The 24,179-nt window shown below is 42.3% G+C and overlaps 1 protein-coding gene and 1 long non-coding RNA gene across 2 annotated transcripts in view; one reads left to right on the top strand and one right to left on the bottom strand.

The window, feature by feature from the left end:
- Positions 1–5,370: 5,370 nt before the first annotated feature.
- LOC137605718 (uncharacterized) lies at positions 5,371–23,132 on the bottom strand. Its single transcript, XR_011037776.1, has 3 exons — positions 22,651–23,132; positions 18,144–18,276; positions 5,371–5,542 (listed from the first exon to the last, which is right to left on the bottom strand). It is a non-coding gene; the product is annotated as an uncharacterized lncRNA (long non-coding RNA).
- ephb4a (eph receptor B4a) overlaps positions 21,815–24,179 on the top strand; it is a 70,889-nt gene continuing 68,524 nt past the window's right edge. Inside the window, exon 1 of the mRNA XM_068330424.1 lies at positions 21,815–22,746. Within this exon, the coding sequence (XP_068186525.1) occupies positions 22,668–22,746 (79 nt within the window). The 5' untranslated portion in view covers positions 21,815–22,667. The remainder of the gene's footprint in view (positions 22,747–24,179) is intronic.

The raw sequence follows: 24,179 nt of genomic DNA on the forward strand, positions 1-24,179 counted from the left end.
TTCTTTTCCTTGATAATAGAAAATTGTTAAAAAATCCCATCATGCAATGCTGTGACCTAGAATCCACATCCACCCCCATGTGACGTCTTTGACCCAAGATCTACCTCTACATAAAGTCCACTGACAACTTTTCAAGACATCTAGGCAATAAATGAACAAACAAAAAAAAGTGACTTAAATTATTTAGTCATTGGTAGGGGCAGCTGGATAAGGGTTACACTAATGTCAGATTTAATTTGTAAGTCAACATTTATCTTTTATAAGGACCATTAATAAAAATCCAACTAGCCTACCTCACCTACCAGGGGACCATTCTTTGCAGACAGAGAACTTCACTTTAACTGCTTGAGTAACTGTCAAATGGCTTAATTTTGGATGCACAAGAACAAAACATTCAACAATCAAACCTAAACTACGACGCCTTGGTCTTAGTGATGTTTTTAGGTCTGTGTTCCCCTCTCAAGGATCTGAATCCCCACCTCTTCATCTTAGTGGAGAGTAAACTGCAGCTGAGGCCACTGTTTTTAATCAATCTGAGCTTTAAAAACCTTGATAGCTCGTAGCGGTGTGCCAGTGGGCCCGACAGCAGGAATCATGTTGCGTATGTGAGCAAAGGCACAATCTTGTGATGCAGTGAGGTGTTTACGACTTCACTTTGAAGGAAGGGTAAAATCCTTTGTCTATGGGACAAAAACTTTCTTTCTGCTTGTGTTACAGAGCAGAATCTTCCTCTGAAGCAGTTGACTTTTTTTTCCATTTCCCATTTTGAACAGTTGATTTTGTTATGATGGAAAAAATGTCTTTGTTTAGGTCACAGTCTTGTTTTTATGTTTGTCAAGTCAATTTATTTATATATCCCCAAATCACCACATACAGCAGGATACTTGAAAGCACTTTTCAGGAAGCACAGCTTTAGAACATTTCTTTATTCTACAGAGACCTGACAATCCAAATGTGATCAATCTGTTGGTGACAGTGGCAAGGATGAGGCAGAAACCTCAAGCAGATCCCAGGCTCAGATTAGGCCGCTGGTTGGGGTGAGGTTGGGAGTGCAGTAAACTTCTCATCCTTTGGCTTCTTCAGGGAAATAATAGTTATTCTGGAGCCTTGGTTTCTGTAGATTTGAATATGTCACCATGTTATTTTCAATGAAAATATTTTAAGGGCAAATTGAAAGGTATTTTACAGATATAAACACTCATTCTTTCTGGGCAGCACGGTGGCGCAGTCGGTAGCGCTGTCACCTCACAACACGGCGGTTCCAGGTTCGGGTCCCGCTCTGTGCGGAGTTTGCATGCTCTCCCCGTGTCTGCGTGGGTTCTCTCCGGGTTCTCCGGCTTCCTCCCACCTCCAAAAGGTTGATTGGCCGATCCCAAATTGCCCATAGGAGTGAGTGAGTGTGTGTGTGCATGGTTGTCTGTCTTTGTGTGTGGCTCCGCGGTGCACTGGCGTTGTGCCCGTAGTGTCCCCCACCTCACGCCCTATGCCAGCTGAGATAGGCTCCAGCTCCCCGTGACCCGCTACGGCGGATAAAGCAGCAGAAGATGAATGAAACAATCTTTCTCACACTTTTTTCATCCATTTTCTCAATAATTTATTCCGGATCGAAGGAAACTGAAATATGAAATGTGTTCCTAAAACATCCATCACCTAGTCTGTACACTACGTACGACAGAAATAGGAAGGATTTGACAAAGAGAGGAGGCGACATCCATCAGGGCATAAATAGGATTTAACCTGCAAACTGGTTTGTATCTGAGTTCTTATAGCTGTCAGTTCTCTTCCATCCACGTGTTTTTGTTGACCTCCAATCTTGTCTTCACAGGTTATGTGATGAAATCAACACACAAACTGGCAGATCTTATAGTAAAACTGAATGAATGCATAAAAAAACTGCCAAGGTAATGCAATTACAGTACTTCAAAATTAGAGATTTTCTCCCAATAACAGCTGACTCTTTTGGTTTTAAAATATCTCCTTGGTCATTACTGGGATTTCTCTTTTGGAAATCATGAAATGAACATTGCTGATTTACCCACAATTTATTTAGAGCATCTTATTTTTACTTTTTTAAATCAAGTCAGTGATTAGAATCAAATTTCACTCCAAACATAAAGATAGGAGGAAATTGGAAGAGTAAAATTAGCATGATAATTGGAAAACTGTTCGATCACAGGACTCATAGCTGGAAGATGATAAGTCATTAAGCATAACTATAACTATCTCCGACAATTATTGAGTCATTGCTCTTTATTCATGCTGCTGGATTTCTGACCTGTGGTGATGTTGCTGGATTTAGATGAGAGAGCAGCTGCCATGTATGTTAGAAAGAGAATTCATCTGAGAATCAGCTCAAAGCAACCTCAAAACTGCTCATGCCTTCCTGCACGGGAAACCAGTAAAGTATTCCAGGGCACCAGCTTTCACACATCTTAGAGCCAGTATCATCTGAAAACATGACAGTTCATTCTGGAACCTTCACTTTTGGACCTGAGTTACTGAGGAAAATATATACGAAACTGGTCCACATGTTTTTGAATTCAATACAATTACAACAAGCAAGAACCCATGGAAATTCCATGATAAAACAATATCAGACTTCATACCAAACATATGAAAAGAATAAATAGCTACCTTATTCTATGGAGCAAGATAGATAGAAATTGTTCGAACAGTTATGACACTCTAAAATAAATTTAAATGGGAAGTCCATGTATAGTTATTTCTTCTGACATAGCAGATGCCTTAAGACTTATTGTTCATGTGATTCCTTCTGGCAGAAGTGCCGTGATTGGTTGGGTGCTTGATTGACAGGTAATGGGTGGAGTTTGTGACAGCGTGAGACTTTTTCAAGTGAGCTTATTTAAATATATAGGTGGGGAGATAGTTATCTGTGCCTGACAGTGACGTGCGGTCAAGGGAGGCAGTTGAGGCACGGCCTCACCTGCCATCATAAAAAAAAAAGGAAAATGGAAGAAATAAATTAAATGGTTGTATTTATCCAGTGATGTGTATTATATAGTTATTTTATGTTTAACGTCACCAATTTTACATTATTTTACTCAAAATCGCTGAATTTTCACATTTAGTACTGAAATACTGAGAAGAGACCTGCGGTGAGGCACCAGCCAGCCGAGCCTCACCGTGGATTGCGCAATGGCTCGGTTAGCTGTGCTGGTATGCTATACAGTTAGAGCGTAATGCTATCCTTTTATATGTCGCTATTAAAATGTCCAAACATGTTTGCTCTATGAACTGAATTTTCATAATTTAGCTCATTTATATGATGTTCACTGTTTTTTGTCAACTACTGTATGTGTATAACATCTTTCTTGAGTTGAGCGGACCTGAAACCACTGGTAAAAGGCACGAAGCGAGGCACGCAGTTCTTGTGCCTCATGGTAGGAGGCGCTGGTGATCCCAGGGATTCGGCCAAGGATTCTTCCTCCTCGGCCATAGAAGAAGTGACAGAAAACTCCAATCTATAGTCAGTGAGTCAAGTGCGGCCATTCATTTGTTTTCCGTTCGCCTTGCCTTACTATAAAAATAGAGGATTACATATCTCAAGTCAACATTTTTTTTATGCTTTTGTTCAGAAGGAGCTGTGCATGGACCTCATATATAAGTAAACAAAACATACAAAAAATGTGAAGGGAACAACATAACAATGTATTTTAAACAAATGTGTTTATTTGTGTGTTCATGTAGCCGCAGGAGGACACAAGCCAGTGTCTTATTGTGCTGGTCCCAAGCCCGGATAAATACAGAGGGTTGTGTCAGGAAGGGCATCCTTCCTAACACAACAGTCCAGATTTGTTGCTGGGTCAACAGTCCAGAGCAATGGAGAGTGTGGAAAAGAGGTGAAGAAGCATGTACAGGCAGGATGGAATGGGTGGAGAAACATGTCAGCTGTGATGTGTGATAGAAGAGTTTCAGCTAAAATGAAAGGAAAGGTGTACAAAACTGTGGTGAGACCAGCGATGTTGTTTGGTCTAGAAACAGTGTCACTGAGGAAAAGACAGGAGACAGAGCTGGAGGTAGCAGAGATGAAGATGCTGAGGTTCTCTTTGGGAGTGACCAGGATGGATAGGATCAGGAATGAGGACATCAGAGGGACAGCACATGTTAGAGGTTTTGGAGATAAAGTCAGACAGGCCAGACTGAGATGGTTTCGACAAGTCCAGAGGAGAGATAGTGAATATATTGGCAGAAGGATGCTGAGTTTTGAACTGCCAGGCAGGAGGCCTAGAGGAAGACCAAATAGGAGGTTTATGGATGTAATGAAAGAAGACATGAAGGTAGTTGGTATGAGAGAAGAGGATGCAGAAGACAGGGTATGATGGAGGCAACTGATTCGCTGTGGCGACCCCTTAAGGGAAAAGCCGATTGGAAAAGAAGAAAGAAGTGCTTATTTGTGTGTAACAGTTTGGGTTATTTTTAAAGTCTCATAGCAGAATTATTTACACATATACTCGCTGTTACGAGTATATGTGTAATTAAATGAAATAAGTTACACTGTAGGTTCATATGTTTGTAAACCATCTTCATCTGATTATGATAAAGTTAGTGCTTCACCAGCCATGAAACTCACAGAACGTCTCTGGTGCCTGATGAGCTAGGTGGGTGTCTCTATTCTTCTGCACAAATGTAATGCTTTGATAAACGTAATTCTTTTATGTCCTCAGTGATAATGCAACATTCATTCGTTCATTCATAGTCTACCGCTTCATCTGCTGTGGTGGGTCGCGGGGAGCTGGAGCCTATCCCAGCTGACTGTGTCACGTCTCTTGACAATTACTGTTCTATTTGTTTTCCCTTTACCAACATATCTGTCCTTCTAGATCCAGTCTGTCTCGCAATCAGCTCATTCCCTGCACATACCTTCCCTTCGCCCACCTGCAGCCACTCCCCTAATAAGTCACCACTATTCATATACCCAGCTCAGCCCTCAGCTCTCGGCCAGATTGTTAGTGTTCGTCCTGACCTTCCAGCTAGTGATGTCTGAATGGCGCCCCATGGGGCTTCGAACCATTTGTGACAATTGTGCCGAAAACTGTTTGATTACTCAGCGCCCCATTCATTGAGAACGTGGACGCCCTCTTTGGCAGAGTTGCTGTACTAGAACCACACGGTCGATAACCCCAGAAAACAGTGCTTTGACGTTTCCTGTATAGCATATATTTTGTGAGTAAAACAGAATATAATCTAATTCAATGTGTTAATCCTTGCTTGCTATATTGTAGCCATATATTATAGGTAATTGTTTTATGATCATTAGTCCTTTCAGTGTTCAAAAAAGCAATAAGAGATATAGGTAGATAACTTGTCCATTAATGTATATTTAATATAAATATATACATATGTGTTCGTGTGTGTAAGTTACATAGGATGATTAGTGCCACTGATAAGAAAACAAGGTCTATGTTGTGAGATAAAAGTCGGACTTTCCAGATGTCATCACAGCAGCACCACCGGCTTCATTCTCTCGTCTGGATCGGTTACGCCTCATCATTGATGACGTGTTGTTACTGTACGTCAGGTGCTGGAACAAAGCAAACACTTCAGCTGTAAATTAAAAATGACATGTGGATTATTATTTTTATACTGTGTGAGCAAGAGCCTGAAAATAAGTTAAAATCTACTTTGTTCGGCTGCGCCAGTTCAAAATGTTCCCAGACTTGGGATCTCTTTCTGGTTGGATTCATTGTAAAATAATTATGACGCAAACTGTCTGTCAGCAATCAGAACGCTAATGTGATTAATTCAAGGGATATTGATGCGACTGGAAGCGCACCGCGCTGTTCCATCCATTTTAACACATCTTTGGTTGTTTCGGATCACCCATGTGGAGCTCCAATGTGTCACCTGGTGAATGGGGCGCCTGGTGTTTCGGCGCACTTGTGTGCCAAACGTCATCAGTCACGAGGTTTTTCCATGTTTGAAGCAGGCTCCGGAGCAGTGTTTCACATGGGAACGCCCATTGAGTCCGGGGCATGGAGCGCCGGAACATCATTACTTCCAGCCATCGTATCCTGCCTTACCCTTTGACCTTGCTTCGACCCTGCTAGTTTCTAGGACCCAAACTTTCATAACCCCTCCTCGGATTTGTCTGCCTGGTTTGTTGGATGACTTTTTGTGAATGGCCTGCCTGAATTGGACTGAATTGGCTTGTTTGCTTGCCATTTGTCTGATTCGTCTGCTTTTTGGACTGATTCCCCAGTACCAGAACCCTGTCTGTCTAAACTTACTTTAAGACTCTTGACTGCCCGTTTGTCTGTCGTGCTTTTGGGTTCCCCCTGCCAGTTGTGTTCAAGCCCTGACAGACTGAGGGTGTGAGGTGAGGGAAACTCCGGGTGTGTCGCCAGTGCACCGTGGAGCCACACAGAGACATACAAACATGCACGCACAGACTCACTCCTACGGGCAATTTGGAATGGCCATTTAACCTGAAGCGCATGTTTTTTGGGGGTGGGAGGAAGCCAGATAACACTGAGAGAACCCACACAACAGATATGTCTATATCTTGAATTGTAGTCATTGACTACATGAAAAAATGAACAGTAACTAACCAAAACTATCAAAACAGAGCTCCGTCAATGCCATGTATTTTACAGGCAGAAAGAGTTTGCTGCGTTCATTGTGATGTAGTAAAAACACAAAATACTTAAAATGTGATTTACTGTACTGATAGAATATCATTAAATAAAGATAAGCAAATGGACTGCTGTAATTCCCTGAAGACAATAAAGCAATGGTGGCACAGTGGTTAGCACTGCCTCCTCACAACACGGCGGACCCGGGTTCAAGTCCCTCTCTGTGCGGAGTTCGCATGCTCTCTCTGTGTCTGTGTGGGTTCTCCGGCTTCCTCCCACCTCCAAAAGCATGCGCTTCAGGTTGATTGGCCGTTCCAAATTGCCCGTAGGAATGAGTGTGTGTTTGTGCATGGTTGTCCGTCTTTGTATGTGGCTCCGCGGTGCAATGGCTTCGTGCCCGGAGTGTCCCCCGAGATAGGCTCCGGCTCCCCGTGACCCGCTGCAGCGGATATAGCAGTGGTAATCTGACGATGACTGACTGACGACTGGAAACCAAGCACTGAAACATGTAGTCAATGGATCCTCAAAGACCGTATCACATTTGTCATGAACTTCATGACATGATTCTCATTTTCATAATGTTGTCCTAATAGTGCATGATGTGGTGATGAGGTAGGCAGTTTTGTCATTGCTTATCTTCACCCCAGACATAACTGCAGCACTGCTGCATTCCATGATGTCTGGAGTGTAGTGAAATTGTAAAAACATGTCAACACACAACTAGAAAATCCACCGCTGTTCCCACATTCAAATTAAAACAACTGTGATGACTTTTATAATCTTTCAGCTTTTGTTTGTTTTTTGCCCCAACTTTGAAAATAGAAAATATCCATTGATAACTGGCTCTGCTCTGCTGTACGGATCACTGTCATTGTCAAGTCCACCTGTCTTCAGTTTAACAAGAATATAGCTTGTACCTCTAGTTCACAATGCTAAAGATAGTTGTGTTCTGAAATTGTTCTTTTGCCTGCTGTGGCTTCTAATCACTCATGTCTCATCCCCTCTGTACATTCCATCATCTGCTGTGTCCGTAAATCTGCAAATCACTGTGAGTGCCTCACTGCTCTTTACACATATCTGGCTGCCTTAAGGATGAGATGATTCATTCCTAGTGTGCGATAGATGGCGGTGTTGTTACGTATGCCTACATATACATTTTGTATGTGCTGTATGTAGGTATGAATGTGTGCATGTGGTTGTTTGTGGGAGAGTCTGTGTCCTGTGTGTTTTGTTTTCCCTAGACCCAGATCACCCAATCCAGCTCCAGTGCCTGCCTGGAGCTGTCCATCAAGGAACTTCCACTTACCCTGCTGATCACTCCACCTGCTGCCAATTACCACAAGTACCTGCCAATTGCATGCCCCACCCCAAACACACCCTATATAAGTCTTTTTTTTTTGCCATTCAGAAAGAAGAATCTCCATCTTCTCTCAGCTCTGAATCGCTAGCTCAGCTCTTTATTACATCTCTCTTCTCAGCTCTCACTCTATCTCTCTCTATGTCCCATGTTCTCTGCCATTTCAGTTGTTATTCTTTGTTAGTTATTTGTATGTTCTGTTAGTCCAGGACCTAGGGGTAGCTAGACAGAGGCCTCTGTACATGCCACCCTTAGTATCCTTTGTCTAAAAACACAAGTTAGGGTGATGTTGTCTTCCTGTTGTATTTTGGGTCAGTTATCTGTCAGTTATCTCTCTCTCGTTAGGAGAGATAGTGAATATATTAGTTGAAGGATGCTGAGTTTTGAACTGCCAGGCAGGAGGCCTAGAGGAAGACCAAAGAGGAGGTTTATGGATGTAATGAGGGAAGACATGAAGGTAGTTGGTGTGAGACAAGAGGATTCAAAGGACAGGGCTAGATGGAAGCAATTGATTTGCTGTGGCGACCCCTGAAGGGAAAAGCCGAAAGGAAAAGAAGATCTGACTGTCTCATTAGTGTAGTTAGGCAGGGTTTTTATTTTCTTGTTTAGTTAAGTTACCTGCATTGTTTAGTTTGTGTTATAGATTTTATTTTTATTTTGACAACGTCCATTTCCCTAGACCAGGGGTCGGCAACCTTAAACGTTCAAAGAGCTAAATTGAACCAAAAAAACTAGAATCAAATCCTGTCGGGAGCCGCAAAAATTATAAGCTTTATATGAAGGCAACACAAGCTCTAAGTGTCTATACTAGCTATATTAACCTATCAAATTGATTAGTCTACAATTGCATGAGATTCATTATTTTCCATGCAGCGCATCCTGGGGAGACTGACGCACCACGTGACTACTCTGTTGTACCATATTTGGTGCTTTTTAACTTCCATTACTATATTGCTGTATTATACTTTTTTGCATTGACGAACTTGTTAAATCTGCTCCCAAGTGCAGCTAACAAATCAAAGATCACTCCTAAATACAGTAATCCCCGTTCAGTGTGTGATGGTGATGGCGTCTCTGGACTCTTTCAGGGAGGGGGGTTGAGAGCCTCGCTGTACATCCCTTATGAATACAGTCAGCTGGAGCTGCAATGACAAAACAGTGTTTCCGCTCCTGGAGACTTTTATTAAGCGTGTTTAGGTAACGTGTTCTCAATGAGCAGTGCTATTAACTATCATTTCTTCTTGCGGCTCGTTGGAGTTGACATACCTACACAATAGCGCTGTCTGTTCAATATCGCTCACAACACACGACTCATCATGTTAAATTGATAATGTTTGAGTTGAATTAATGTCCCAGATTTGCTGATAGATGATGTTGCGTCTTCTTTCCTTCACTGTCTTTGCAGTGAGAAGCATGTCTAACTTTCTGTATTATTTTTTGTTTTCATTATTTTAATGAATGAGTCCTTCGTGTTATCACCATCTATTTGAGATACAGTATAATCGGGGGGACTGTGTGTTGGACACAACTTATCCACAGCGGTCAGAAGCAGGCACCACACAGGGAGCAGTTGATTTCTGGCATTTAATCAGTAACTTTCAGCATTACTGAACATAATTTCGTGAACGACTCAGTTTTATAGTTCACCGCACTCTCCACCATCACCATTCAACGGATGCGTCCTTCTTCAACGGAGCAACAGGCGCTTCTCCGGTCCCGATTTCACCCCCTACCAGAAAAACATGCATTGCAGACAGGCCATGCATAAATAATAATACACATAATAAGGCTGAACAAACCCAGACAGGAAAACACTTGTTTGGATTAACGATAACTACTATATTCACATCGCCATTATTAACAATGTAATTAGTAGCCGGCATGGCTTGAGCGATTCACGTGACCACATCACCTAGCATGGCTAACACGACCAGCCTCAGTTGCACCGCTAGCACGATTAGCGTGGCTAGCGCAATTAGCGCGGCCAGCGCCACTGTCAATTCCCGTCTAATCTGAATGAACTCATGTATATGCACACATATGTGTACCGACAAGGAGCGGACATCCTCCACCCACCACTGAATGGCCGTAGCACTGCTGTCCTTTACTTAATTGAATGTGGAATCCTCGTGACTCTCTTTCTCTCTCTCAACCTGACAGAGTCCGGGAGCCCCGTAGAACAGTGGTAGTGCCGCGAATGACAGCAAGAAGTAGACCCGCCCTCAGGTGGCCGGAGATACAGGGAATCTCACCCAATTGGTCAGGACTCATGTCACATCCCTCATCACCCGCCCACTGTGCTGCTAAACCAATCACCACTGCTTTCTAAAACCAGGGCTACAATCGCCTAGGACCCCACAGTGCATCTGAGCTGTCCTAAAAGGTGCCTGACTAAATTTTTAAACAACAAGATAACGATGATAACTTAATAAAGCGTAGGAAATTTACAACAATCTTCTTTTCCTTTCGGCTTTTCCCTTCAGGGGTCGCCACAGCGAATCAGTTGCCTCGATCTAACCATGTCTTCTGCATCCTCTTCTCTCATGTCCTCTCACATGTCCTCTACCTTCATGTCCTCTTTCACTACATCCATAAACCTCCTCTTTGGTCTTCCTCTAGGCCTCCTGCCTGGCAGTTCGAAACTCAGCATCCTTCTACCAATATATTCACTATCTCTCCTCTGGACATGTCCAAACCATCTCAGTCTGCCCTCTCTGACTTTATCTCCAAAACCTCTAACATGTGCTGTCCCTCTGATGTACTCAGTCTTGATCCTATCCATTCCTGGTCACTGCCAAAGAGAACCTCAGCATCTTCATCTCTGCTACCCTCAGCTCTGCCTCCTGTCTTTTCCTCATTGACACTGTCTCTAGACCAAACAGCATTGCTGGTCTCACCACTGTTTTGTACACCTTTCCTTTCATTTTAGCTGAAACTCTTCTATCACACATCACACCTGACACTTTTCTCCACCCGTACCATCCTGCCTGTACACGCTTCTTCACCTCTTTTCCACACTCTCTAATGCTCTGGACTGTTGACCCTAAGTACTTAAAATCCTCCACCCTCTTGATCTCTTCTCCCTGTAACCTCACTCTTCCACTTGGGTCCCTCTCATTCACACACATGTACTCTGTCTTACTGCGGCTAACCCTCATTCCTCTCCTTTCCAGGACAAACCTCCACCTCTCTAGCTTCTCCTCCACTTGTTCCCTGCTCTCACTACAGATCACCATGTCATCTGCAAACATCATAGTCCATGGAGATTCCTGTCTAACCTCGTCTGTCAGCCTGTCCATCACCACAGCAAACAAAAATTTACACCAATGTCTTGTCTTGCCATATCCAAAATACACCAGTTGCAATTGCAAAGTCTTTTGTGTTGGCTCCAATTTATTTATATCTCAGCTGTTGAGTTTCTGTTTGCTTATTTTCCAGGTTTTTGTTTTTTGTTACTGCCATTTAGTTATATATTGTAGTCAACATTTTGAAGGGTTGTAACAAGTGTATTAAAATCCTGCTTTGAATTGTTTGATAAGACCTATCTTCTTTAGATTCACAGACAAAATAATAAAGCTGCCTGTAGATGTGTGCCAGAGCCTCCAGACTGATTTTGGCTCAAACCTAATTGGCTCCTCTGCCTTTTTATGGAGCTTTTAAACTTGTTATAAAGTGGCAAACACCACAGTGGAGCCAATGTCATGCAAAATGCAAGAACTGATGAGCATTTGGGAGAGGTAGTGTATTTATCTCCAATTGAAAAGGGAAAACGGTGTGCCTTTTCCATCAAATGAATGTCAGCTTAAATCGACCTTGAAATTAATTCATGATTAATAAATGACAAACGAGAATATTTTGGTTTTGTCAGATTTTACTTGGCAAGAGCAAATGTTCATTATCTGCAATGGCAGAGATTAATCGACAGTGGGATGAGTGCCTCCTTAACTGACATGTCAAAGACCAAATACATGTTAAAGTCGGGGTCATACCATGCCAGACAGGTGCTGCAGGAAAAGGAGAGACAAAGCAAGGACCATGAGGGCCGTGCATTTTGGTCTGTGTTTTGATGAAAACAAAAATAACAGAGGTAGAATTGGAAATCTTTTTATTGTGATTTGAAATGTAGGGTGCAAAAGATGTTTTAGAAAGAGACTGATAACCTGTGTAATGGCAGTTGTTCCTTGTGTGCAGACATTGTACATAGTCGCAAGTGTCGGCAGTTTGGCTCATTGGTGTGTTGTTGTGAGTCAGAATCTAAAATACTGAATTTGTTAACTTTTTATTAGGTTTCTAGACTCTTCTGATTGTCTGGGAAGAGATTGTGGGGAAACCCTTAATAAAATCAGCAAAGACTATAATCTACGAAGGGAGAGGTAAGCCACTGATTAAAAAGCCATTGGTTGTTTTTGCTCATCCAATCAACCTATCAGAGTTAGCAAAACACTGCAACAAAAACACTTCGCATGATACGCACAGTATACGTACTGACAGTAAGAAGGTTTTGAATTTACATTCATGATAGTGGCTGTAATACTACAACATTGCGTTCATTTAGAAGAAGTAGTATACTTTATTAATTCCCAAGGGGAAATTACATGGTCACTCAGGTATACATTTTTGTGTTAGTTTTAGTCAGTGTGTACAGGCCCCTGAAACACAGCACACAAGGGGGCCTGTAAGCATGCAGTCAGTACACACAACATCAAACTACACATGGGGAGGCAGAGTGACGGGCAGTGAGCAGCTTGTAGGGGGGACGGCGCCTTGCTCAGGGGTGCCTTGGCAGTGGCTGGGAGGTGAGCTGACACCTCCCGCTGTCGGCTCACACTCCGGTGATATCCTGGCGGGAACGGGATTCGATGGCTGGGGCGATCTGTCTTCAAGACATCTGCTCTACCGCTGAGCCACTGCCGCCCCATATACTGTATGCAAATGTTAGCCTGCTAACATGGATACAATGATTAAGTGCTCACATTGTTGTACATATACTATAGATCATACTCATCTTCTTAAACATGTTGGGTTGATGTGAAGTTGTGAACTGAATGGGCGCTAGGGAAGAGGAAGGGGAAGAGATCTTTTGGGGCGGAAGTGGCTCAGTGGTAGAGTGCGCGGTAGAGTGGGTCGTCCAGTGTTCTGAGATTGGCGGTTCGATTCCCGCTCCCGCCCAAAAAACACCTGGAGGTGAGCTGACAGTGGGAGGTGTCAGCTCACCCCTGGAGCACTGCTGAGGGGCCCCTGAGCAAGGTGCTGTCCCCCTTACAAGTTGCCCATTGGGGCGCACCACAAAGGAGCTGCCCGCCACCCTACCTCCTGTGTGTTTGTGTTTTTTCAGGGCCTGTCCACACTAACATATGCATGTGATTGGATTTTTTTGATTAACTAGAGTGTGCTCTTAATTTCCCTTCGGGGATTACTAAAGTATGTTAAATTAAATTAAAATTAAATGTCTGGAGTCTGAGGAGATATCTGCACTTTAACCAGCTAAAATATGTGAAGGAAAAGTTGGGGGATCGCCAAATTGGCATTCATCATCTGAACATAATCAAAAGTTACACGGCACACCAGTCATTAGTTTTTGAGAACAAAAGTTGAGAACAGCTGTAGGCAATTAGATTTTTAATGCTGATATCTCAAGATCACAAGCTAATTATCATGCTATCTCAACAAAACTCATTTTCTCGAGATAATGGGTTGATTTATCTTATTATTTCAAGAAAGCAAGCTTTGCTTGTGGGATAATGAAATAATCTACCTATAATCTTGAAAAAATTAAAGGTTGTTTCTTTTTATTGCTAATTATAATTTTCAGTGCCACACCGTCATGTACTGTGTAGACGGCATCTTGACAGCTGTAGAACTGATTTGAAAATGTCAGATAAAGCGGTAGGTTGTCCATTATTAACATATTAGACTGGAGTTTGACATAATTTATGTATAAAGTACTACATAATTTATTGCACATTTTGAACAACCAAAGTGGTTTGTAATTTTCTCTTTGGTCTTAGCACATTGGATGGTAACATACCTTTCTTAAACTGTCACTGTAAACCTCTTGTGTCATTCTCCTGTGATTTTGTTAACTTGAATGGCTCAGTCCAGTGTACAAATAAACACAACACATCACTACTCTACACTACAATATATATACCGGATATTAAGGCATTTCCAGTTGCTAATACTGTAAATTATATAGCCTAGTACCCACTGCTGGCTACTCCTCATGTGTTACTCAAAAAGCACTACCTAATGCTGTAGTCACACCATCCATAATGGTGTAACTCTGTAATTATGCAGAATGTAAATACTCTTATATAATAGTACTGTATAATCACCACACAAAAAATGCCACAGTAACCTGTTCCCAACAAATGGGAACAGGTCACCGAGTTTACTTGGTTTGCTACAAACTTCCCCAAATCAACCCTGTAACCTAACATGTGTACGTCATTCTACTACACTCGTGAATGCCATAAAAAAAATTCCTGATAGATTATCTTCATTCATTCATTTTCCAACCCGCTTAATCCGCTAACGCAGGTCGCAGGGTAGCCAGTGCCTATCCTGGCAGTCTCAGGGCGTGAGGCGGGGGACACTCCGGGCACGACGCCAGTGTACCGTGGAGCCACATACAAACAAACATACATTCACACACGCACTCACTCCTATGGTCAATTTGGGACTGGCCAATTAACCTGAAGCGCATGCTTTTGGAGGTGGGAGGAAGCCGGAGAGCCCGGAGGGAACCCACGCAGACACGGGGAGAGCATGCGAACACCGCACAGAGCGGGACTCGAACCCGGGTCCGCCGTGTTGTGAGGCAGCAGCGCTAACCACTGCGCCACCGTGCCGCCCTCTATAGATTATCTTATTATTGAGAAATCAAATGTTTAGCAAATGCAATGAAGTTAAATGCATTATCACTACAAAAAAAGCTTATTTCAAGATGAATTCAGTAATTACCAATTATTTACTTAAGAAATTTCACTAAAAACAAACATTCAAATTTACTGGTGATGTTTAAAAGGTCCCAAAAGTGAACATGAAAGTCTGTATATATTTAATGCTTCATCCTCTGGTGATCATGAATGTCTACTGTATATGCATTTTCAAAGCACTACAAATCCATTTTCATCGTGAACTGATCTGGTGAACCAGTAGACTGATAAATCAAACAAACTATTGCTGCAGCAACTGAGCCATTGTTAAAACTGAAAATGAGATGTGATCAACTGTTGTATTGTAGTTTAAATACAGCAATAACCACAGCATTTTGATGAAGGCAACAATTGTTGTAAAGAGTCAATTTATTCAATGAAGTCTGTTCAAGTATTTCTTCCGAATGAAAAACTCTCCACTCCCTTTCTTATAATTGAAGGCGCGACTAAACAAACATAACAAATCTCGCAACTTCTATCTTTTAATAATGTTTGACAATAAGTAGACTTGGGAGACATTCAGGTGTCTCATGATACAGTCTCCACAAAGGAAGCACAGTGCATACAAACGGCTGACAAATAGCCTCCTTGTCTTCCATCGGTAGGTCACTCTGATCCACAGTTCTTTTGTCCCGTGCACCAGAGATTCTTCAAATTACAGACAGTGTGAAGAAGAAAAAATGGACCTCCCGAGGACCTTTCTCATTCTTCTTTGTTTCGCAATTGTTACCTGTTGATGCTCTTGTAGCTTGTTAGTGCAAGACGTGAGACGCTGATAATACAGTAGATCTTCTTCTTTTCCTTTCGACTTTTCCCTTCAGGGGTCGCCACAGCGAATCAATTTCCTCCATCTAGCCCTGTCCTTTGAATCCTCTTCTCTCACACCAACTACATTCATGTCTTCCCTCATTACATCCATAAACCTCCTCTTTGGTCTTCCTCTAGGCCTCCTGCCTGGCAGTTCAAAACTCAGCATCCTTCTACCAATATATTCACTATCTCTCCTCTGGACATGTCCAAACCATCTCAGTCTGGCCTCTCTGACTTTTTCTCCAAAACCTCTAACATGTGCTGTCCCTCTGATGTACTCATTCCTGATCCTATCCTTCCTGGTCACTCCCAGAGAGAACCTCAGCATTATCATCTCTGCTACCTACAGCTCTGCCTCCTGTCTTTTCTTCAGTGACACTGTCTCTAGGCCAAACAACATCGCTGGTCTCACCACTGTTTTGTACACCTTTCCTTTCATTTTAGCTGAAACTCTTCTATCACACATCACACTTGACACTTTCCTCCACCCGTACCATCCTGCCTGTACACGCTTCTTCACCTCTTTTCCACACTCTCCATTGCTCTGGACTGTTGACCCTAAGTACTTAAAATCCTCCACCTTCTTGATCTCTTCTCCCTGTAACCTCACTCTTCCACTTGGGTCCCTCTCATTCACACACATGTACTCTGTCTTACTGCGGCTAACCTTCATCCCTCTCCTTTCCAGGACAAACCTCCACCTCTCTAGCTTCTCCTCCACCTGTTCCCTGCTCTCACTACAGATCACAATGTCATCTGCAAACATCATAGTCCATGGAGATTCCTGTCTAACCTCGTCTGTCAGCCTGTCCATCACCATAGCGAACAAGAAGGGGCTCAGAGCTGATCCGTAATGTAGTCCCACCTCCACCTTGAACTCCTCTGTCACACCTACAGCCCACCTCACCACTGTCTTACAGTCCTAATACATGTCCTGCACTGCTCTAACATACTTTTCTGCCACTCCAGACTTCCTCATACAATACCACAGTTCCTCTCTGGGCACCCTGTCAAAAGCTTTCTCCAGATCTACAAAAACACAATGCAGCTCCCTCTGGCCTTCTATGTACTTCTCTATCAACATCCTCAAAGCAAATACTGCATCTGTAGTACTCCTTTTTGGCATGAAACCATACTGCTGCTCACAAATGTTCACTTCTGCCCTTAGTCTAGCTTCCACTACTCTCTCCCATAACTTCATTGTATGGCTCATCAGCTTTATTCCTCTGTAGTTGCCACAACTCTGCACATCTCCCTTGTTCTTAAAAATGGGCACCAGCACACTTATCCTCCATTCTTCAGGCATCTTCTCACTATCTAAGATCCTGTTGAACAGCCCAGTCAGAAACTCTACCGCCACCTCTCCTAGACACTTCCATACCTCTACAGGTATATCATCAGGAATTTCAGGCACTAAATACAGTAAATCTGATGGTTTTGGTGAGGTAGATACAAAAAAAAACATGAACCCTTCTGGATTATGATTTTAATTTCTCTTGAAATAACACAGAAATTTATGAAGACAGCAAAAAAGACCAAACAAAATTGTTGCTGAAGAAATAAGCAAATGAATAAGAAATATATTTACATTTCTTACTTGTTTTCCTGTGCCACAGAAATCTCATCAAAGTCTGACATGTGTGCATTTTGAGATTCTTTCCAATGTAATTTTGGGAGATTCAGAATTGCACCACTTGTGGCGATGTCGATTTGAGTGGATAAAATGAATGACCTCAGAGTTTCATTCATTATTCTGTTTAATGGACAAAAGAAATAAAATTACACAAGTTGAACAAAAATCATTGGACTTGCCTTGGCAGCATTAACCAGTGTTCTGGCCATGTTAGCTAGCTTGAATTGCTAATACCTTATTTATATCATGTCATTTAGATTAAAAATTTGGATTTTCTCTTATTTATGCGACTGTCTCACCCAGATCTTCTTCAAAACTGATTTCATTTGGATTCCCCCGAGGAAATCTCACATCAATTAGGTAAGAAAACTGACTGCTTCATTGCAGATGTAATGAATGGGTAACGCTAAAATATACTGTGTTCAGATGATTATTTGCAGAAAAATGTGCATTCAAGACAACATTATCATAAAACATACATGATGGCTTATTTCTAATGCTAGCCATGCAAATGATGTGAAAATTCATAGTTTTTCATCAGATTGCAAGAGTCACTGCAAAAAGGCAGCAGGGTTGCATCATAGTCAGGTATTGAACTAAATGGTTTTATCTGTATTTAGCAGACTTCTGAACTGGAAACAACATTCTACTTGCACTCAAATCCCCAGTGATAAAAGTAATCAGCCCGGCTCAGGTGTCCTTCAGTGAAGCTGCTGCGTAGATCCATAAATGTGTAGTCATTGCATATTATATCAAACATAATTTCAGGACATGTGTACTAGATGTTTTACAGAATAAGAAATGCACCTTACCTCACCAACCAGGCATGGATTGGCTGTTTGGACTGGAAACATGCAGCACTGGAACCTTGAACTGTTAGACTGGAGGAAGACCTGTCTGTTGATCCCTCCATCAACTGTCAGGGTTCACTCAATGGACAGTTTACTGAAACAACATGCCAGTACTTGTCGATAAAGCAGACTTAATTTTGTTTTGGAATCAAAAGTTTAAACAATACAGGAAGTTGTGTAAAATTACTATCAAAATAAAAGTATGTAGGCTTCCTTTTCAACCTGAAACTTTCGTCCTCTATGTATAAACGGAACAAGCTAACGCTTTGTTTAGAATACAATTATATCTGAAAAGTAATGATAGTCAAATGTAATAGTCTACAGTTGGTCCTGATGCAGGAAGCGCCTTGAGATTTGTACCTTGCTAATGTAAGTGGAGAACAGGTTACAATATTAAAGATTTCACCTTCATAAACCTGCTGAGATTTCTAACAATTTAAGACCGTTTTGCTTTTCAGTTGACAGCATAAAAATGAAAAAGGAGGGAAATGGAGTGAAAGAAGTATCAATTCAGTGAAGGGTGTGAAGGACTCCATACGATGACGTTTTTTTAAAAAAACGCAACTTTTTAAAAACGCATCGAAAACGATTTGCGTCCACATGACAGCATTTTCAAAAAAAAATCTATGTCCACACGTAAATGCATCAGTGCGTTTTTGAAGATGGCTATGAGTATGCCAAACCATGTGGTGGCAGTATTGAGTCAAAATTTATCCAATAGGAATCCTCCTTGCTTTGTTGTCACAAAACGCCTACAAGAATGCTGCCATCAACAAGGTTTGTACATCCATCATGTTTGTAGACACAGGCCCATAAATATGACGTCACAGCGGTTTTCGTCACAGGCAAGACGTCAGCGTTTTTAAAAAGTTGAGGATACACCGTCCACACGAAAACGCAGACCCAGCGTTTTAAAAAAAATCCACATAGGCCAGCGTTTTCAAAAAGTTGCATTTTTGTTCTGGATATCTGGGTTGTTCTGTGGACGGAGGGCGTAAACGCAACAAAAAAGTTGCGTTTTCAAAGAGTTCCGGCATCGTGTGGACGGGGCCTGAGAGTAAATCAGGGCAAAAATAAGTTGGAAAGGTGGGCCAGCCACATCACACCACTGGGTCGGCTGCTGAACAACCACAGTCACTAGTGGAACCCACAATGACCAAACCTGTACCTTCAGAATTATTACCAAACGTCTTATATTCAATCACTTTAAAAAGTACAGTAGTTGCCCTCCCTAAAGGATGTGTTTTTACATTCCTTGAGTACACTTAGTTTTAATGGTTATTTGGATTTTCCCTTTATAGTAGATTAGCTGGTCATACTGTATCAGGTATCTTAGTTTCATTTGTTAATTTGCTATTCGGCTTCTCGGCTTCGGCCAGCAACAGGCCCATCTGATGTAGGTCTTTGGTGATGGTATTGATCCACTGAGTGTAGGATGCATCGCGGCAGAGTTTTGAAGTGAAGGATTGTGTGTGTGTGGTGTTCCGGTGGGAGACGGTTATCATTGGCAATACCAGTGAATCTGACTCCGTTCTACTGGACGTGAATTTAAGGGCTACATTACCGAAGGAAGAATTTTGGAAACGTCTATTGTGAGTAGCACTCTGGTGTCAAAGCCATCATTTCTGTCTGTCAGGATCTCATTGAGAGGCCATATTTCAGCTACATAAAGAACGATAGAGGGAAAGGTGTTGTGGACACAGAGGTTGGTCCGTAGTGATATGGAGTGGTGTCTCCATAATGGTTTACAGAGTGTTTTCATGACACTGGTTGCCAAGGCAAATTGTAATGTAAGTGTCTTCCAAAGAAATTCTTCTTCCACAGTATCAGAAGCAGCCTTGAGATCCATAAAAGTGATGTAGAGATGTCTGTCTCCACTGAATTTATGTGCCTTTGATGATGAGGCAGGGAGCAGAAAACTGGTCTGTTTTTGAGCAGTTCAGTATTAAACCCTACTGTTGGGGACATATTTGACTTCTAATGGCCAGAAAGACCAGAGATAAAGGTAAAAAGAAAAGATGTGTGATGCCTCTGTGGTTATTGAGACCATGTACTGTATTTCCTAAGTGTTTCGAGGAGGGCAACCTGAGTCCAGTCTTCCACGAGGCACTCAGTACTTTAGTATTCCAGTCATGATTGGTCAGAGGTATGTGAAGGTAGATTCCTACATTGGTTTTTCTGGTGATAACCCTTTATTTTTAAGAGAAATAGCCACAGTGTTGTATAGTATTGTATGAAGAAGTCTGGAGTGGCAGAGAAGTATGTTAGAGTGGTGCAGGACATGTATGAGGACTGTAAGACAGTGGTGAGTGTGCTGCAGGTGTGACAGAGGAGTTCAAGGTGGAGGTGGGACTGCATCAGGGATCAGCTCTGAGCCCCTTCTTGTTCGCTATGGTGATGGACAGGCTGACAGACGAGGTTAGACAGGAATCTCAATGGACTATGATGTTTGCAGATGACATTGTGATCTGCAGTGAGAGGATGGAACAGGTGGAGGAGAAGCTAGAGAGGTGGAGGTTTGTCCTGGAAAGGATAGGAATGAAGGTTGGCCGCAGTAAGACAGAGTACATGTGTGTGAATGAGAGGGACCCAAGTGGAAGAGTGAGGTTACAGGGAGAAGAGATCAAGAAGGTGGAGAATTTTAAGTACTTAGGGTCAACAGTCCAGAGCAATGGAGAGTGTGGAAAAGAGGTGAAGAAGCGTGTACAGGCAGGATGGAACGGTTGGAGAAAAGTGTCAGGTGTGATGTGTGATAGAAGAGTTTCAGCTAAAATGAAAGGAAAGGTGTACAAAACTGTGGTGAGACCAGCGATGTTGTTTGGTCTAGAGACAGTGTCACTGAGGAAAAGACAGGAGGCAGAGCTGGAGGTAGCAGAGATGAAGATGCTGAGGTTCTCTTTGGGAGTGACCAGGCAGGATAGGATCAGGAATGTGTACAACAGAGGGACAGCGCATGTTAGAGGTTTTGGAGATAAAGTCAGAGAAGCCAGACTGAGATGGTTTGGACATGTCCAGAGGAGAGATAGTGAATATATTGGTAGAAGGATGCTGAGTTTTGAACTGCTAGGCAGGAGGCCTAGAGGAAGACCAAAGAGGAGGTTTATGGATGCAATGAGGGAGGACATGAAGGTAGTTGGTGTGAGAGAAGAGGATACAAAGTACAGGGCTAGATGGAGGCAATTGATTCGCTGTGGCGACCCCTGAAGGGAAAAGCTGAAAGGAAAAGAAGAAGAACATAAAATGTAATAGTAGTCGGATGATGTTTCCCATGAAAAATGAATGGTCCTTTTGTTTTAGTTTTCCTTTTGGGTGTTTTTTTGTGAATTTACAACATGATAAGAATCAATAAAAAATAAAAGAGAGGCTGTTATTTTCAGACAACAATCAACTCAAGCAAATATGGAAATAAGCAGTGGTGTTTGTCAGTCGGTTATGCAGTAGCGCTGTTGCCTCACATCAATGCCTTTCTATGCGGAGTTTGCGTATTCTCCTCGTGTCTGCCTGGGTTCTCTCCGGGTTCTACGGGGTGTTTATTCTGAAGGTGCTCACCGGAAACTCGCGTTTTTGTGGATTCTGTTGTTGTGGAGACTGGAGTGGGCGGAGCCTGCTCGTGCCATTCCTGTCTGTTTGATACTGCGATGAAGTCCTCGGTGGCCAGTTTAACGTAGTCCTACGAGCTGCTTCAACGCTCAACTTTAAGTTTCCGCCGTGCGACCAGTCCGCTGATTTACAGGAAGGGAAAACTTCATTTAACCTGAATTTCAGGGTCATTTTTAGACTGAAACAAGCTGGACGTGTCGCGCAACATCCCCACCACCTTTTGAGGATTTTCCCCCCGCAGCCGAATAGTCTGGTGCGTCAGTTGAGAGGAAAGGGAGAAAATCACTTGGACGGATTGTTTTACAAAACAAACTAACAAACACATGAACAAGCAAGAAACTGTTGAATTTAACGTGGACTGAGTGGACACCAGGATTATTTCTGCTGTTAACAGAGATGCGGTGAGGTGAGCTGTGGTTGCGGGTTCATGTCGCTCCGTCATCGGGCTGGAGGGGAAAAATTTGGGAAGTGTGAAGCACAGAGAGTGGATTAGAGTGGAGGATCTAAGTTTGGACCACGAGTCTCCTGAGCTTACAGGACCGAGGTGGGAGTACATTTGATTCGTTATTATTTTAGTTTCTGAATTTTACCTTCTGCTGGATTTTCACCTCAACCTAAATTGGACTATTAATCTAAGTTTCCAGGTTTACCGTATAAAAAGCCTCCAAACCCATATTTACAATCAACTGATAACTGCCCGTATCCAAACTATGTGTTCCTACTGCGGTGTTTTGACCACAGCGTGAAGCTCTCCGAACCGAAATCCACTTTGGTGCGGACTGATCTGCGGTCAGCAAAAGCACATCCCTGCTGCCATTGCCACTTGATTTTTAATTCAAGGAAAAACAGAGCCCGCTTCGTTTATTACCGTTTACCAACAGCACCATGGAGCTGACGTTCTGGCGCCTCGTCCTGCTGGGGAACATCTTCCTGGACTGGGTTTTCCTGGCTGCTGCAGAGGAAGGTAAGTCTGGAGTTTTTCTTCAAACACTGTCCAGAAGGATGATGTCCCTGTGGTTGGACTGCTGAGTGACACGACAGAGTAGTTTTATATCCTGTTCCTGACCAAAAGGAAGTACAGTAGAACCACAAGAGAATGTTTAATGCATATGCGATACAAAGATCTGACAATAATGTGATCTAAATCAAAAAACACACAAGGATGTACAGAGCATTCGTCAGAACGTGGACTTTAAAAAAAATGAAATTCTGCTTTTTGTTTGAGTTCTGCTGTTTTGAAGGAGTTTCATCCACAATGCAAAGCTTGTGTATTGTCTCCCTGGTGTCTGCAAGAAACTAATGTTGAAGACCTAACTGTTATTAGTTTGCACTTTCAAGTCATGAAAAGGTTCCCAGGCTGCACCCCGAGACCCTTAAATCAATCCAGCCACCCCCCACCCACCCCCCCAAAAAATCTATAACACATCCCAGCACTGAGGCAAATATGAAGCCAGTGTGATTCATTAAGGATGGTGGATATGTTTGAGGTATTTTCCGGTTGAGAAAAACATGCAGATATATCTATCAATTATAGTATTAGTTTTTGGCAGCTTCCCTGAGATCAGCCCTGGGGAAAAGAACGCAGACGAGACAACTTATAAATAAAATGTCTTTTTGTTAGAAGATGGGTCTGAAGAGAACAGCTTAGAAGTAAGGATATCACAGCACCATCAGCATAACGTCAAAACCAGTGTAATATGCATGTGTGTAATATGTACTACAAGGGTGGAGGACTGTACATCATCAACTACATGATCAGAATAAACTAATAAAATGGGTGTTGATTGGGTTTTTGATCTCCGCCTGCTCGTTAATTATGTGTGTCTTTTATGGAGACGTTTCATTCCTGTTGACAAAACTAAATTTGTGTTCAAGAATGCTGCCTATCTGTGAACCCTATTTTGAAATGTTACACAAAGTAATGGGCTTTGTGGGTTTTTTTGTTTTTTTTGTTCTTTTTTTAACATTCAAGGGATGACAGCCCGGTTTGGTATCGAGCTTTAAAATAAGTGTGAAGGTTGTGTGCAGTTGTGTTCCTTTTAAGACAGCTCCTTTATTCTACATCACCCTGCTAGTGTCTGGTCGATAATGTGCCTAACCCGTCACAGCTGTTCATTGTTTTCAACATGTTTTTTCCCTCACTTGTTTGAATCAGAATGAATGCAGCATAAAAAGAGTGGACACACGCTTTAACATGAAACAGACGACAATTCGGATAAATGAAATTGCATTAAAAACATTGAGACCGCCAACAATTTTTTTTTTCTCGCCAATCTTTAGTTAATGTAAACAGGAATACAGGGAATAAGCATGAGCAAACATATTCTATGGAAGGAACGTGAATCTTTCATCTGCCTGTAGTCTGAAGCTGGATGCCAAATTGGTGATAGATGCCCT

The sequence above is a fragment of the Antennarius striatus genome, chromosome 13 (assembly GCF_040054535.1).
Source record: "Antennarius striatus isolate MH-2024 chromosome 13, ASM4005453v1, whole genome shotgun sequence".
Classification (NCBI taxonomy): domain Eukaryota; kingdom Metazoa; phylum Chordata; class Actinopteri; order Lophiiformes; family Antennariidae; genus Antennarius; species Antennarius striatus.